The sequence below is a fragment of the Scyliorhinus torazame genome, chromosome 12 (assembly GCF_047496885.1).
Source record: "Scyliorhinus torazame isolate Kashiwa2021f chromosome 12, sScyTor2.1, whole genome shotgun sequence".
In the NCBI taxonomy this organism is placed as follows: Eukaryota; Metazoa; Chordata; class Chondrichthyes; order Carcharhiniformes; family Scyliorhinidae; genus Scyliorhinus; species Scyliorhinus torazame.
The window spans coordinates 198234631-198250348 of record NC_092718.1 but is presented as its reverse complement, the minus strand read 5'-3'; the positions used below and the strand labels follow the sequence as shown (position 1 = coordinate 198250348).

General features: G+C 44.3%; 1 protein-coding gene across 10 annotated transcripts in view; it reads right to left on the bottom strand.

Annotated features, from left to right (window-relative positions):
- Positions 1-15718, bottom strand: part of git1 (G protein-coupled receptor kinase interacting ArfGAP 1) — a 252390-nt gene that overhangs the window by 30162 nt on the left and 206510 nt on the right. For all 10 annotated transcript variants that reach the window (XR_011933692.1, XR_011933693.1, XR_011933694.1 and 7 more), the window contains 3 exons: positions 13460-13571; positions 10469-10620; positions 4559-4711 (listed from right to left, as the gene is read on the bottom strand). Coding sequence is in view for 7 of the 10 variants with exons in the window: in XM_072469628.1 (XP_072325729.1) it covers positions 4559-4711; positions 10469-10620; positions 13460-13571 (417 nt within the window). In the remaining 3 variants the exon portion in view is untranslated. The remainder of the gene's footprint in view (positions 1-4558; positions 4712-10468; positions 10621-13459; positions 13572-15718) is intronic.

The window sequence follows — 15718 nt, the reverse complement described above, 5'->3', positions numbered from 1 at the left end:
AACCCAATGCATTTCATAATTTCATCCGGGCCCAACGGAGATTGCAACTCTTCACGTCTCTTCCCCTCCACAGCTGGGATGGATAATCCATCCAAAAGATCAGTCATGACCGAACCCTCCGTCGGAGGCTTCGATCTACAGATATCCTGATAAAACATTTCAAAAGCTGCACTGACCTGAGGTGGGGTGGAAACCAGGCTGCCACTTGAGCCACGTACATGTACGATCTCCCAGGAAGCTGCCCGTCGCTTCAGCTGGTGAGGTAAGAGGTGACTGGCCTTCGCTCAGAGTTCATAAAACATACCCCTCGAACGTTGCAGCTGGCTTGCTAACCTACCTGTTGATAATAGTTCAAATTGTGTCTGCAGCTTTTTCCTACTTGCCAACTTGCTGGGGTTAGGGCAAGTGAGTACTGGTGGACAACCTCAAGAATGGAGACCACCAGCCTCTGTTGCTCTGCCCTCGCTGTCTTCACCATGTGCACTTCGTCGGAAATTATCTCCCCCCGTTGACTACCTTCAGGACTTCTCACAGATCTACTTTTATTAAATTTAAAATATCCCCCAATGGCAGTGGACATGCATTCACACAATCTCTTGCCTACTAATAACACAATATCCAATTTCCATGGCAGATGCTGGGGAGGGCCTGATTCTAATGCCAAATGAACCAAAGATGTGCAGGTTAGGTGGATTGGCTGCGCTAAATTGTCCTTAGTGTGCAAATAGGTTAGGTGGAGTTACTGGGTTATGGGGATACGGTGGAGGAGTGGGGTGTTCTTTCCAAGGGTTGGTGCAGACTCAATGGGCCGAATGGCCTCCTTCTGCACTGTAAATTCTATGTCTATGAACAAAATAGGGGGCATTGTCTGAAATCACAGTCGCAGAGTAACTTGCCACTTCCACAAAAAGGAGAGACATATCCACCACAAAAAGATCGATATGAGAGTATATCTGGTGCACATAGGAGAGAAAAGGAAAGTTCTTTATCATCTTGGTGCAAAAAGCACCACGGTTCCATGAGAAAGAACAATACCCTGGCTATCCCTGATGGAGTCAGAGGTTTGGGCCTGGAACGATCCAGCCTGGGGTCCAGAACACAATTTAAGTCACCACCCAAAATAAAGTGACATGAATCCAAATTGGGAATGAAGGCCAGCAACCTGTTAATAAATTCCATATAATAATAATCTTTATTATTGTCACAAGTAGACTTACATTAACACTGCAATGAAGTTATTATGAAAAGCCCCTAGTCGCCACATTCCGGTGCCTGTTCAGCTACACGGGGAGAATTTCAGAATGTCCAAATTACCTAACATCACGTCTTTCGGGACTTGCGAGAGGAAACCGGAGCACCCGGAGGAAACCCACACAGACACAGGGGGAACGTGCAGACTCCACACAGACAGTGACCCAAGCTGGAATCGAACCTGGGACCCTGGAGCTGTGAAGCAACAGTGCAAACCACTGTGCTACCATGCCGCCCATAGAAACAGAAAGAGCGGGGGGGGGGGATCTAAAGTCAGCGGTCGGAGGCAAAAGCGTAGTGCTGGGACCACTGAATATACTTCACCAGGAGGAGCCAGGAGAGCTTCACATGTGGGTATACTGGGCATTGGGCACGCGACTGCCCAAGTACAGGTGGCTGTATTTGGATTAGAGGTCGTGGCAGAAGAAGTTTCACTGCTTCAAGAGATATCTGCTATCATTGTGGTGAATCGGGCCATCTTGCAAAAGATTGAGAGCTCCAGGCAGATTCCTGCTACAACTATGGCATGGGTTGCCACATTGCCAAAGATTGCAAGGAGCTAAAGAAGGAGAGGGAGCAATGCTGCTAAAGATTGTGGTAGACCTGGTCAACTGGCCTGTGATTGTGATCATGCTGCGGAGTAGAAATGTTATTCATGTGGAGAATTTGGGCATATTCAAAAGGATTGCACCAAAGTCAAGGGCTATAGATATGAAGCAGATGGCTAATTTTGAGGAATTTTATTCTTGGCTGGTGTGTTGTAGTTTAATCTGCTAATCAGCTAATAATAAATATCTTCTGAAAATTAAAAATTCTGTATCGTCCCAGTTTGAAGCATAGATATTAACCAGAACCACTGAGGTGCCAGCCAAAGAGCCACAGACAATAACATGTCTACCATTGAGCTCAGCCAAGATCTTAGCAGCAGAAAAATGAACCCTTTTATTGATTAATATTGCCGCACCTCAGGCCCTACCAGAAAAGCCCGAATGAAAAACCTGTCCTACTCACCCTTTCTGCAACCTTGACTGGTCTCTGACCCACAAATGATTCTCTTGCAGAAACACCAGCTTGGCATTTAAACTCTGAGCAAATGCCCTCGACCTTTTTCCTGGGATATTCAACCTTGAGGTTCCAGGTAACTGATCGCACCCCCCTCAATCCGGAGTCAGCCATTTCTACCAAGAGGGATTATCCAACAGTTTTTATGTTTTTTATAGTTACATAGAAGGCACAGTGACCGGGCCCACCCAAGATGACCGCCAAATCCACTAACAAGATTAGACAAAGAAAATCTGCAGTCACTGTCAGCAAACTACCCTTACCCCTCAAATCCTCCCTTCCCATCCTTGTCCTCAAACACTACCACACCCAAATACGCATACAAAAAAGCAAGGTGAACATAAACAACTAAAACCTACTTATAGTAAATCTAACTGCAAACAAAACTAAAACACTAACCTCCTTATCTACAACATTACTGTAATGAGCTACAGTCAACCCCTCAACACCGCTCGGTTAGCTAACCCTTTGGCTAGCAGGGCGGCTCCCAACTAGGGTGAAGAAAAATGTCTACAAAAAGTATAAAAAGCTCTATAAATCATTGTACTCCAACAGGAAGCTATATATTTTCATAACAATTAGAACAAAAACCCACATAAAACTAAACCCCAGACCTATGCCCAACTTAGAAAAACATTCAACTCCAACAATAGAAAAACGCAAACATGAGTGAGGGTCCCCAACAATTCAACATGCCCATCCCCAATATCCAAAAACCTCACCCCACACCCAGCCAATGCTTCTTTCCAAAGGAATCTGCCTCTACCAGAGCATCAAAATAATAGTCTGTTCCTTCAAAAGCCAATCTTAGCAACGCCAAGTACACCATCCCAAACCAAACTCCAATTTTGTATAGGGCCGCCTTGGCTTTATTGAATGCAACCCTCTTCTTTGCCAGCTTTACTTCCATGTCCTGGTAAAACGTGATGGCATGGTCTTCCCATTTGTAGTTGCGATGCTCCCTCGCCCATCTCAGTACCCGCTCTTTTTCTTTGAAGCTGTGCAACTTCACGATTTCTGTGCACGGTGGTTTGTCGCGACGCGGCTTCTGTCGGAGTGTCCAGTGGGCTCGGCCCAACTCTCGAGGGGATGTGGGCTGTTTCCCCCCTCCCCCAATCTTCCCAAACATCTCCGCAAAATACTGTGTGGGAGTTGGGCATTCCAATACCTCTGGCAGCCCCACAATTTTTGCCTCCTGGAACGATTCTCCAAATCGTTCACGTTGGCCTTCAATGATTTGTTCGCACGCCCAGAGACATCTCTGCTTCCAGAGAGGCAATCTGGTCCTTATGCCTCGGCAGAGCCACCTCCATGCTTTTTATCGAGGCCCCATGTGCCTGTACCATTTTGTCGGTCGTCTCCAACACCAAATGGGAGATAAGGCCTCTTCCATCAATTTGTGGAGGTCCCCCGTCAGTGTTTGTGAAATTCTGACACCAAGGTGCTCATAAACATCTCAGCTGCTCGTGGAGTGGCCGGAACCCCAGAGGCTGATCCCGCCATTTTTTCCATCCAGGAGCACCGGGAGGCCTCCGACTCGGTCAACAAACGTCTACTTTGTCTTTTTGTCCTTGACTTTTCTGGTCATTTCACCCATGTAGGATCCTTATCTCATTAAATAGGTGGGTCTTCAAACAAAAATATCCCCTGAAACTAAGCGAAAAGGACTAACAATGCAGTACTCTAGCCGGAGTCACCTCGTGCACATCTTCCCCTTACATAATGCTACCGGAAGTCCCCCTGCTCCTATTTGCTATGTTTCTATGATGGAAGTACTGGTGAAAATAATAACAGGGTTAAAGGCTACTTGTGCAGAATTATTGAAGAAAAAACGTAGTACTTACAAAATTAATTTCAGGTGCTAGTTTTTATGTAAATGAGCATGACAAAAAGATATAATCTTTTGTATAAAATCAGATGAAGACTGGGGGACAAAATATTAACTTTGCAGTCCTTGATGCAATATCTGCCATAGGTTTGAATGCTCCCTTTTTAGTTTTCCTTTAACATTTATTGTAAATGTTTAATGGTACTGTACCCAAAAATAATTGGCTCTTCAATATATCCAAAATCCAAAAACAAAAGTGCAGAATCAAACAGTTGGCTCTTGGGAGAGCAAATTAAAAAATAACGACCGTAAAAACGTCTTCAAATTTTCTGCAGCATTCAATCAAAAAATGAATATTGAAACAACCTAGGGCGATTACTCATTTAGCTGCCAGAATCCCCATTTACACTCACTCACCTGCATTTGAAGTCTGCGCAGTTCCTCACTTAGATTGTTATTTACTTTCATTAGCTGCTGAACCTTGGCCTCAGACGCAGCCAAAGCTTTTTTCACCTCCAAGTACTCCTGCAGTGTTATGGGGCCGTCGGATAAGTCGGATGAATCCATGCTCTTAATATTAAAAAGATTATAAATATTTAAAAATCCGAATAGCAACCTAGGGGTTTTATCAAGACTAAAACATCACTGTAAAAGTACTTAGGCCATTGTTGAACCAGACACATACACATTTGCACAAGATTTAAAAAAAACTTGCTGGCTCAATTCACAACACTTTTCCAATTCTTGCCCTCTCTTCTGCTGATTCCCTTCCTTTCTTAATCCTCTTCTGTCCCTCTCTTAGTTCATGGAGACATGTATACTCATCATATTTCCTCAAAGCTTTCTCTTGCAGAACTTGTTGGAATCTTAGCAGGTCAGAACATGTACTCAAAACACAGAAGCAAACGTTCAAACTTATATTCCCATTGAAGATGGTACTATCATGATCAAAGCAACTAGATTTTTAATTTTACGGGATGTGACCGTCACTGGCAAGGCCAACATTTATTGCTCATTCCCACTTGCATTCAAAAAGGTGACGTGTACTGCCTCTTGAACTGTTGCAGTGCACTCCCTGTATTGTAGGTACCCCAAGAGTGCTGTTAGGGAAGGAGCTCCAGGAATTTGACCCACTAACAGGGAAGAAACAGCAGTATATTTCCAAGTCAGGATGGTGAGTGACTTAGAGGGGGAACTTGTAGATGTTGGTATTCCCATGCATCTGCTGCCCTTGTCGGTAGTAGTCGTGGGTTTGGAAGGTGCTGTCTAAGGAGTTTTGGTAAATTTCTGCAGTACATCTTGTTAGATGGTACACACTGCTACTACTGTTAGTCAGTGGTGGGGGGAATGAATATCTGTGGATGGGGTGACAATCAAGCAGACTGCTTTCTCCTGGATGGCATAGAGCGCCTTGAATGTTGTTGCAGCGGCACTCATCCAGGCAAATGGAGCGTATTCCTTCACACTCCTGACTTGTGCCTTGTAGGTGGTGGACAGGCTTTGGGGAGTCAGGAAGTGTGTTACTCGCTACAGGATTCCTAGTGTCTGACCTGCTCTTGTAGCCACAGTATTTATATGGCTACTCCAGTTCAGTTTCTAGTTTACCAGGTTGACACCTTATTTTTCGGTATGCTGGTGCTGCTCCGGGCATGCCCTCTGGACTCTTCATTGAACCATGGTTGATTCTCTGGCTTGGTGGTAATGGTAGAATGGGGGATATGCCAGGCCATGGGGTTACAGATTGTGATTGAATAAAATTCTGCGGCTGACACCCCACAGTGAATCATGATTGCCCATTCTTGAGTTACCAGATCGGTTTGAAGTCTATCCCATTTAGCATGGTAATGGTGCAACACAACATGGAGGGCATCCTGGCTTCACTTCCTCAAGGATTCTATGATGTTACTTCTACTGATACGGTCATGGACTGATGCATCTGCAATAGGCAAGTTGGTGAGGATGAGATCAGCTGTGTCTTCCCCTCTTGCTGGTTACCTCACCACCTGTCCTAGACCGAGTCCAGCTGCTATGTCCTTGATTAGGATTCAGCCAGCTTGGTCAGTAGTTGTGCTGCCAAGCCACTCTTGAATTCCCCCACCCAGAGTATATCCTGTGCCCTGGTCACCCTCAGTACTTACTCCAAATGGTGAGTACTGATTCATCAGCTGTGTGTGTGTGTGTGTGTGTGTGTGTGTGTGTGGGGAAGGGGAGGGGAGGGGGGGGGGGGGGGGGGGAGAAACTACATGGTAGTCAGCAGGTTTCCTTGTTCTTGTTTGACCTGATGCCATGAGACTTCATGGAGTCAATATTGAGTATTCCCAGGGCACGTCGCTCCCTACATTAGACTGCTGTACTGCCTGCAACCTCTGCTACTCCTGTCCTGCCTATGGGAGAGGACAGACCCAGGAATGGTGATAGTGGCATCTGGGACATTGTCTGTAAGGTATGATTCCGTCAGTGTGTCTGCGTCAGGCAGTTGCTGGTCTGCGTCAGGCAGTTGCTGGTCTGCGTCAGGCAGTTGCTGGTCTGCGTCAGGCAGTTGCTGGTCTGCGTCAGGCAGTTGCTGGTCTGCGTCAGGCAGTTGCTGGTCTGCGTCAGGCAGTTGCTGGTCTGCGTCAGGCAGTTGCTGGTCTGCGTCAGGCAGTTGCTGGTCTGCGTCAGGCAGTTGCTGGTCTGCGTCAGGCAGTTGCTGGTCTGCGTCAGGCAGTTGCTGGTCTGCGTCAGGCAGTTGCTGGTCTGCGTCAGGCAGTTGCTGGTCTGCGTCAGGCAGTTGCTGGTCTGCGTCAGGCAGTTGCTGGTCTGCGTCAGGCAGTTGCTGGTCTGCGTCAGGCAGTTGCTGGTCTGCGTCAGGCAGTTGCTGGTCTGCGTCAGGCAGTTGCTGGTCTGCGTCAGGCAGTTGCTGGTCTGCGTCAGGCAGTTGCTGGTCTGCGTCAGGCAGTTGCTGGTCTGCGTCAGGCAGTTGCTGGTCTGCGTCAGGCAGTTGCTGGTCTGCGTCAGGCAGTTGCTGGTCTGCGTCAGGCAGTTGCTGGTCTGCGTCAAGCAGTTGCTGGTCTGCGTCAGGCAGTTGCTGGTCTGCGTCAGGCAGTTGCTGGTCTGCGTCAGGCAGTTGCTGGTCTGCGTCAGGCAGTTGCTGGTCTGCGTCAGGCAGTTGCTGGTCTGCGTCAGGCAGTTGCTGGACTGCGTCAGGCAGTTGCTGGACTGCGTCAGGAAGTTGCTGGACTGGTCTCAGACAGCTCTCCCAATTTATGCACATGCCCTCAGATGCTAGTGAGGGTGGCTTTGCAGGATCAACAGGGCTGGGTTTGCTGTTGTTGTTCTTGGTGTCTAGGCCGATGTTTGGTGGCCCGTCAGGTTTCATTCCTTTTTTTAAACCTTGTAACAGTTTGATACAACAGAGTGGCTTTCTAGGCCATTTCGTGGACATTTAAAAGTCAACCACATTACTGTGGTTCTGGAGTCTCATGTAATTCAGACCAGGTAAGGACAACAGATTTCCTTTCCTAAAGGACAATAATGAACCAGATGGGTTTTCATGACAATCGACAATAGCTTCATGGTCATCATTAGACAATTTCATCCCAGGTTTTGTATTGAATTCAAATTCCACCATTTGCTGTGGTGGGATTTGAAAGCAGATCCCCAGAGCATTATACCGGATCTCTAGTTTACGAGTCCAGCGACAATATCAATATGCCACCTCCTCCCCTCACGTGTACATTTTGTACAAAGCTAGAACATTAAAGGGGTTAAATTATGAAACCGTTGTGCTGGTAGGGGTACAGAGGAAGCTAGTGTTCTGGAAAGGAACACACGATGAAGTTTGAGAACCACAGTTCCAGAGTGATAAAAGGAACTGTACAAAACAACATAGTATAATGATAGACATGATTGAAACAGAATTTGCTGTAAGTGATTGCATATTTCATACATCCCACACATTATAGTCTGTCACTTGAAAGCCTCTTCTTAAATACTTGTTGTTGAACAAGCACCAAAAATACTTAACTGAATGATTGGCCAGATCTCGGTTTCCAGGAAATGGGCTAAATCAGCTCCCCTTTAAGTGATTAAAAATGCTAAGAGAATTTGGGGACAATCTCAATTCAGTTATAAAGTGATGAATACAGCATAAAAGTGTTTTAAAATCTGCCATCATCTTTAAACATAGAAGAAAACATCGAGTGAGGCAAGGCACAAATATGTGCTTGTGTGATGGCTAAAATGTAATGACAGCACCTAGGTATCCTGACAAGAGGCTTGTGAGGCAAATGAGGTTTAGCACCTAGCAACTAGAATATGCAGTGCACCAAAACAATTAAATTGAGTAAGTACAAAGCCCTTGTAACCATGCTCAATGTAGGAGCAATGAAAGGCAGTACTGTTTTGCATCAGTTTCTTAATCTGCAATTGAGACCTTGGCTGCACACCAGACTACAAAAATTACACTTAAAATAAAAACCAAGTGTGGTAAAAATAAATGCGGTTAAGGCCTAAACTGCTGGCAAACTTAATGGTATTTCCTGTCATTTTGCAAGATTTTTGACTCTCAACAGAAATATGTTGTAATATACATGAACTCTTTATTCTGGGATCAATTTAAAAACTTGAAGTTCCCATCAACATGAAGATTTAAATTTCTGATTTATTCTCTGAACACGATGGCACAATTGATCAATACTTTGGTGGGGAAGAGAGGGTCAAAGGACACTAGCACTCAGAATGGAAATGGGTAGAATAAGTGGAACTGACCAAAATCCACATTAATTATTCTATGTTTTTAAACATTAAAATTAATTCAAAGCATTGGTTAATCTAGAAAAGTGACCAAAATTCAGAAACTTCTGCTTTGTTCAAGCCCAGTTCTCTAATAGGCAATAACTTGCTTACTGCCTCCACCTACAATACAAAGTGCAGCAATTTCACACGGGAACCGGACATTGCATCTCAGCTGCTGTTCCAGAATTGAATAGAATGATGGAAAGCAAAGATTTTAAAAATTTGTAACAGTGATAGAAATTGCATTATTTACTAGGAATGAAGGAATTTGTTGCAGATTTCTTTAGATACTCAGGATCAACAGGTTTGAGGCAATATGCAGTTGAAAGCAGGTTGGTACATATCAACCTTCATACCAATCTTGTTTTTTATAAACTTGGTTCCAGCAGATCTACAGATATAGAATGCATCTAATTAACGCAAATTTAGACGCGCATCAACTACATTTGAGGAAAGTTTTGCGAGGGTCTGCAAGCTGAAAATTAAATAAGTTGTGTAAAGATATATACTATATCTAACAGGAAATCTTTCAGTTCACGCATCAAAAGAATTTAACTGAGGTTTGAAAGTTAAGATATGCATGACTCAAACTTTACTTTAAATCTATATCAATATAAAATCAAAGTGGCATTAGTTTGCCAACATTTAGTTCCAACATAAATAGAAAGTAGACTCTGTTCCAACACTGTTGTACAGTATTGATTGGAAACTGATCAAGCCCAGTTATGTAACAATGAGATATTTATCGAGTCCATATGAAGCTTCTTTCTCAAAAAAATAACGTGACAAGAAAAAGAGGCTACAAAATTTGCTTATGAATGCATTAAAACAGCCATATTCATTTTCCCACTACATCACCTTCCTTGGTTTTCCTCAACCATTCAACATGACGCACGTGTTACAGGATAGCCTCCTGAGATAGAAGGTACGAGTTTCAATGAGCTAATTTATAGTGGGAGGACATGGATTTGCGGATTCTCAAAAATGGGGTTTTATCTCAGCTGTGCCATGATGAGCCAAGAGTACACACATTGAAAGGCCCGTTACTGCAATAGAATCATAGAATTTACAGTGCAGGAGGCCATTCGGCGCATCGAGTCTGCACCGGCACTTGGAAAGAGCATCCTCCTTAAGCCCACACTTCCACCCTATCCCCGTAACCCCACCTAACCTTTTGCACACTAAGGAGCAATTTAGCATGGTCAATCCACCTAACCTGCACATCTTTAGACTGTGGGCGGAAACCGGAACACCTAGAGGAAACCCACACAGTCACCCGAGTCCGTAATTGAACCCGGGTCCCTGGAGCTGTGGGGCAGCAGTGTTAACCACTGTGCCATGTGTCCAATAGCAAGGCTGTCCAAGCAGGTTTCCAAATCATTCTTCTGAAAAGTAATGAGCATGGGAATGGATGTGCCGAAGAATATTTTGTTTCTGCTGTTTGCAATCAGGAAACAAACTAGATGCACAAAAGGCAATTTTGTAAATTCAAGTTCTCCATTAACTTATCCAATTTAAAATCATGCAAGTTGCCAAGATCACACTTCTCACCTTCGCTCGGTTGTTTCTGGCTGATGATGCGTTTCGATGTAACTCAGCGTCTGTGTCCTCATCAGAAGCTACACTATCGTAATCATGCTGATCATCGCCAAAGTCACTGTCAGGACGATCATTTTGGTTCCGCAGAAGATAGTCAATATTTTCTGGGTAAAAACAAGGCAGCTTAGCTTTCCATTTGCAGCATTATTTATTTTGCTTGTGTTTAAGGGGCTAAGTTAATAATCACCCACAGATGTGTACAAGAAAAATTGCCATTGCACTACTGTTGAGGTGCTGATTAGACATGGCCCGCAGGCAAAATGGGAAAGTTTGTCAGTCAATCCACTCCAGTCAATGTTCCTCCAAGTAACCCATTACACACAGGTCCAGCGCCTGCAATTTCAAATCTGGGGAATGTTTTAGAGAATGTACAGAAGGTACTGGCAGTTGTTACTAGCCTTCTCAAAGAATCCAGGAAAGTAACAGAGAAAGAAAGTTACAGAGAAACAAAGTACCCAAGTCTGATGAGAATTATGATAGTCAAGTTTTTTTTTAAACAAATTGTGTAGAAGTTAGAAAGAGATTGTCAGAAAAGAAGAAAGCAAAACAAAAATCTCTGAATGAATATATGTATTAAACCATGACAATCTTTGGCCAAAAGCAGCAGAGTGATTGATTGGTTTTGATTCATTAGAATAGCATACATTTTTGGGGGGGCATGAGGAAGAGCTACTTTCAATGCAAAGTACTTTCCCTCAGCACTTAACACATCTTTAAAAGGGAATTTCTTCATTTTCTTTAAAGTTTGTTCTCAGGATACGGTTAATGGCATATTTATTGCCAATCTGTCATTGCCCTGACATGATGGTGACTGGGTCACCTTTTTGAATCTCTGCAGTCCTTGTGGCGATGGTGCTCCCACAAGGGTTTGGTAGAGAATTAGATTTCAATGTGGGAACAATAAATCAGAATGGTGTGAAACTTGCATAGGAAAACATTCCTTGACCTTGTTTGCTCTTGCTCTTCTCAGTGGCTGAGGTTTGTGGTTAGGAGACAAAATGAGGTGCTTGCTGCTAAAGCAAAATAGAGAGGCGCTGCAGTACATGCTCAAGGCACAACATGGTGAACAGTTGAATATCAAGCTTAACAGCGGGGGTGTTAATCAAACATACTAAGCTATAATCCGAATGGTGTTGACGTTTGAGTGTTGTTGCTGCACCTACTTAGGCAAGTGGAGAATATCCTCTCAGCCTTAACCTGTGGAGAGTCTTTTAAGGATTCAGGAGTACCTAGCCGCTGTCTTGTCATGCCATTGATATGCAGGTCCAGGAAAGCTTCTAGTTAACGGTGACGCTGAAGATATCAGGTGACACACCCGTGATGGTGTCAGTGAAGTGCAAGTTGTGGTTAAGTTGTTCTTTTTTGAGAAGTATGTATTCTTCATGTTTATCGTCAGCCAGGGTATAACAAGTATTCTTGGTCTTTGCTTGAGTTGGTCAACAGGATAGGGAGATGTATGGTGGGGGTGAGAAGCAAATTCCTGACCATTGCTCCTATTTTTGATCATTATCTGGAGTGATAATACTGGATGAAGGGGCAAGGATATCTAGAAAGGTCAAGATCCAGCAACAGCTACATAAAATACCACACAATGAATTACGCGACTGATGTGCGATCCTGCAGAATAAAAATTGCTCATGTAGCATTTTTTTACTTTTCATGGAATCATAGAATCCCTACAGTTCAGGCCATTTGGCCCATTAAATCTGCACAGACCATCTGGAAGAACACCTGACCTAGGTCCAATCCCCTGTAACCCCACCTGACTTTTGGGCACTTGGGGGGAATTTAGCATGGCCAATCTGCACATCTTTGGACTGTGGGAGGAAACCCACACCCGGAGGAAATTCACGCAGACGCAGGGAGAATGTGCAGACTCTACACAGACAGTCACCCAGGGTAGGAATTGGACCCGGGTCCCTGGCACTGTGTCACCATGCCGCTTTCAAAGCAAAGCTTTTTTTTTTTTTGCATGGAAATTTGTTGATTGACTTCATGAACAGCTGCCTCTGATTACAGACTTTTGGCCTTGTACTCAAAGGTTCTCATATTTGCAACTCGTTGCATACCACAGAGCCCGGAACATCAGATGAATCAGTGTGGAAAAGTATGATGTGGGGAAGGCACGGAACAGAGTCATCCTCAAGATATTTTTACACGTCTCGAGACATCTAACTTAAGGATGGATTTTTTGTGGTGTTGCAGAACATGATGTGACCACGGTATCTCGCCTTTTTTGCATCAGAGACCAGAACCGAGAGAGGTGTTGAGGGAATTAAATACCCTTAAAATAGAGCTTTAACATAGCATTAACATGCAAAATCATTGCCATTTAGATTCTTCTCTGTCCAATACGTCTAAATATTTCAGAACTGTCATACTGATATTTAAAGTGGGGGGGGGGGGGGGGGGGGGGGGGGGGGGGGGGGGGGGGGGGGGGGGGGGGGGGGGGGGGGAGCGAGGGGAATGTCACTATGTGACCACTAGGGGACTCAAAAGCTGTACACCCCCACAGCACCCCTCAATGACATTCCAGAGTTTGGAAGTGTTCTAAAGAGGAGAGTAAGTGTCTCACTGTACTACAATGTATTACAGCAGCCAAGCTGTAAAAACAAATAACTTGAATAAACATTTCAAGATACTGGAATAGCAGAACTACCGAACAAGCTACATCATTATTCCCTCACGGCTTATTAAATATACAGGATAAAACAAAACATTCCACCCACCAGCATCTTACCAAGACCTTTCTATTTTGTCCTCTCCAGTTAAATGCCACTATTCACAAGTTTTTAAAATAACTATTTTAGTGTTAAATTCCATGCCGTAAATAATTAAGCAATGCAAGTTAATTAGTGATCAAGTCATTATATGGATATATAAACGTCAACAGTTAAAAAAGTTATATATATTACCTTGAAAGTTTTTAAAAAGGCGACTTACCAATTGGACTTCCTAGTGTCTTTCCATGCTGCCTTCTCTTTGCATCACTAAGAATGTCAATAATCAGGGTTGCAAACTCCCGGGCATTAAACCTGGCAAGCTTTTGCCGTCCCTGAAAAGAATATCGAAGATTGTGAATTATAAATGGTTATTTGTGAGATTTTGAGAGATTATTGACAAGAGATCTTCTTTGTTACAAGTCCTTCAGCTTGAATTCAAGACGGAGGCTTTCTTCTCTGCTAATGTTTTTCTCTTGTCCCTCGTCTGGCCGCAGTCTGCTGACCCACTTTCAAATAGTTTTTAAACCACAGAGCCAAAGTAACCAATGATCACTGGGATCACTTGAACCCAGCTGGGGAAATATGCAAGGCGTGCCAGCAACTAAGCCAATCAAGAGACACTGAAAGGATTTCAAAGCAGGGAAAAAAAATACCAAAAATTTGACAGAGACCACAGGGCCAGAACACGCCAAGGAATAAACTGTTCACCGTTAAAAATAGATCAGATTTTTCCTCATTTGCAATGTACAGGCATACAGAGGAATGTGGACAGAAAAGGGAACGCAGAGTCACTGTAATTCTCCGCAGGTTTTGCTGACCTGCTGCTATTCATTATGTTAATACAACTCCAAACAGAACAGAGTCAGGACCATTTCTCCTTGTATCAAAACCTTTTAAAAAATGATCCAAGTTGTAAAACATCTTTGTAGACACGAGATGAAAACCATTCTCCACATTCTACTGAAGCAGCATTCCATTTTGTACAGATGAGCTACAGAGAAGCACGTGAAAAGTAATGCACAGCATCTGGTACGAACAAGGGTTTAAAAAATGCGCACGAAAAAAGACAACTGGAAGAATATTGTTACCTTGATCAATTTAAACTGACTGTTGTCTGTGATATGGAATAAGGCATGGCTGGTCATACAAGTGCAGGATTTTGAGAAACTTTGAAACCAACTACAACATGGTACACTCAAAATGAGTATGAGCAAATGTACTAGCTGGGGTTAACTGACAGAAGAGGGATAATATTCTATTGTTGCAGATTTACTGCAGCCACCAGCTCAGACACATATGCAAAGTACAATCTTCAAGCTGACAGATCCAGGCTCCACTGCCAGTTCACCTTACAATGATTTCAACAATGAGCAGCTCTATGCTTGTGCTTGAACACGTGCCGAGATCGGCACTCTAGCCAGTTAATGTTTACTGTTGAGAGTTTGGGCTGGAGTATCCACTTTCCCCCATTATTAAAGGAATGAAAAATAAGTTTATATAGTGCCCAGGACCATCGAGAAAGTTCTGAAATGCACTGGCGATTGAGCCCCTGGCCATGGCACTGAGGGGTTCCAGGAAGTGGAGGGGAGTGTTTAGGGGAGGAGAAGAACACCGGGTATCTCTGTATGCGGATGATTTGTTGTTGTATGTGGCGGACCCGGTGGAGGGGATGCCAGAGATAATGCGGATACTTGGGGAGTTTGGGGATTTTTCGGGGTATAAATTGAACATGGGGAAAAGTGAGTTGTTTGTGGTGCATCCGGGGGAGCAGAGCAGGGAAATAGAGGATTTACCGCTGAGGAAGGTAACAAGAGACTTCCGATACTTGGGGATTCAGATAGCCAAGAATTGGGGAACCTTGCACCGGCTTAATTTAACACGATTGGTGGAACAGATGGAGGAGGACTTCAAGAGATGGGACATGGTGTCCCTGTCACTGGCGGGTAGGGTGCAGGCGGTTAAAATGGTGGTTCTCCCGAGATTCCTCTTTGTGTTTCAGTGGCTCCCAGTGATGGTCACAAAGGCTTTTTTTTAAAGAGAATTGAGAAAAGCATTATGAGTTGTGTGGGCCGGGAAGACCCCGAGAGTGAGGAGGGGGTTCTTGCAGCGTAGTAGGGATAGGGGGGGGGGGGGTTGGCACTACCGAGCCTAAATGATTATTACTGGGCCGCCAGTATTTCAATGGTGTGTAAATGGATGGGAGAAGGGGAGGGAGCGGCGTGGAAGAGATTGGAGAGGGCGACCTGCAAGGGGACCAGCTTACAAGCAATGGTGACGGCACCGTTGCCGTTCTCACCGAAGAAATACACTACAAGCCCGGTGGTGGTGGCAACATTAAAAATTTGGGGGCAGTGGAGACGGCATGGGGGAAGGACGGGAGCCTCGGTGCGGTCCCCGATAAGAAATAACCATAGGTTTGTTCCGGGGAGAATGGATGGGGGATTTGGAGCATGGCAAAGAGCTGGGGTAGTACAATTGA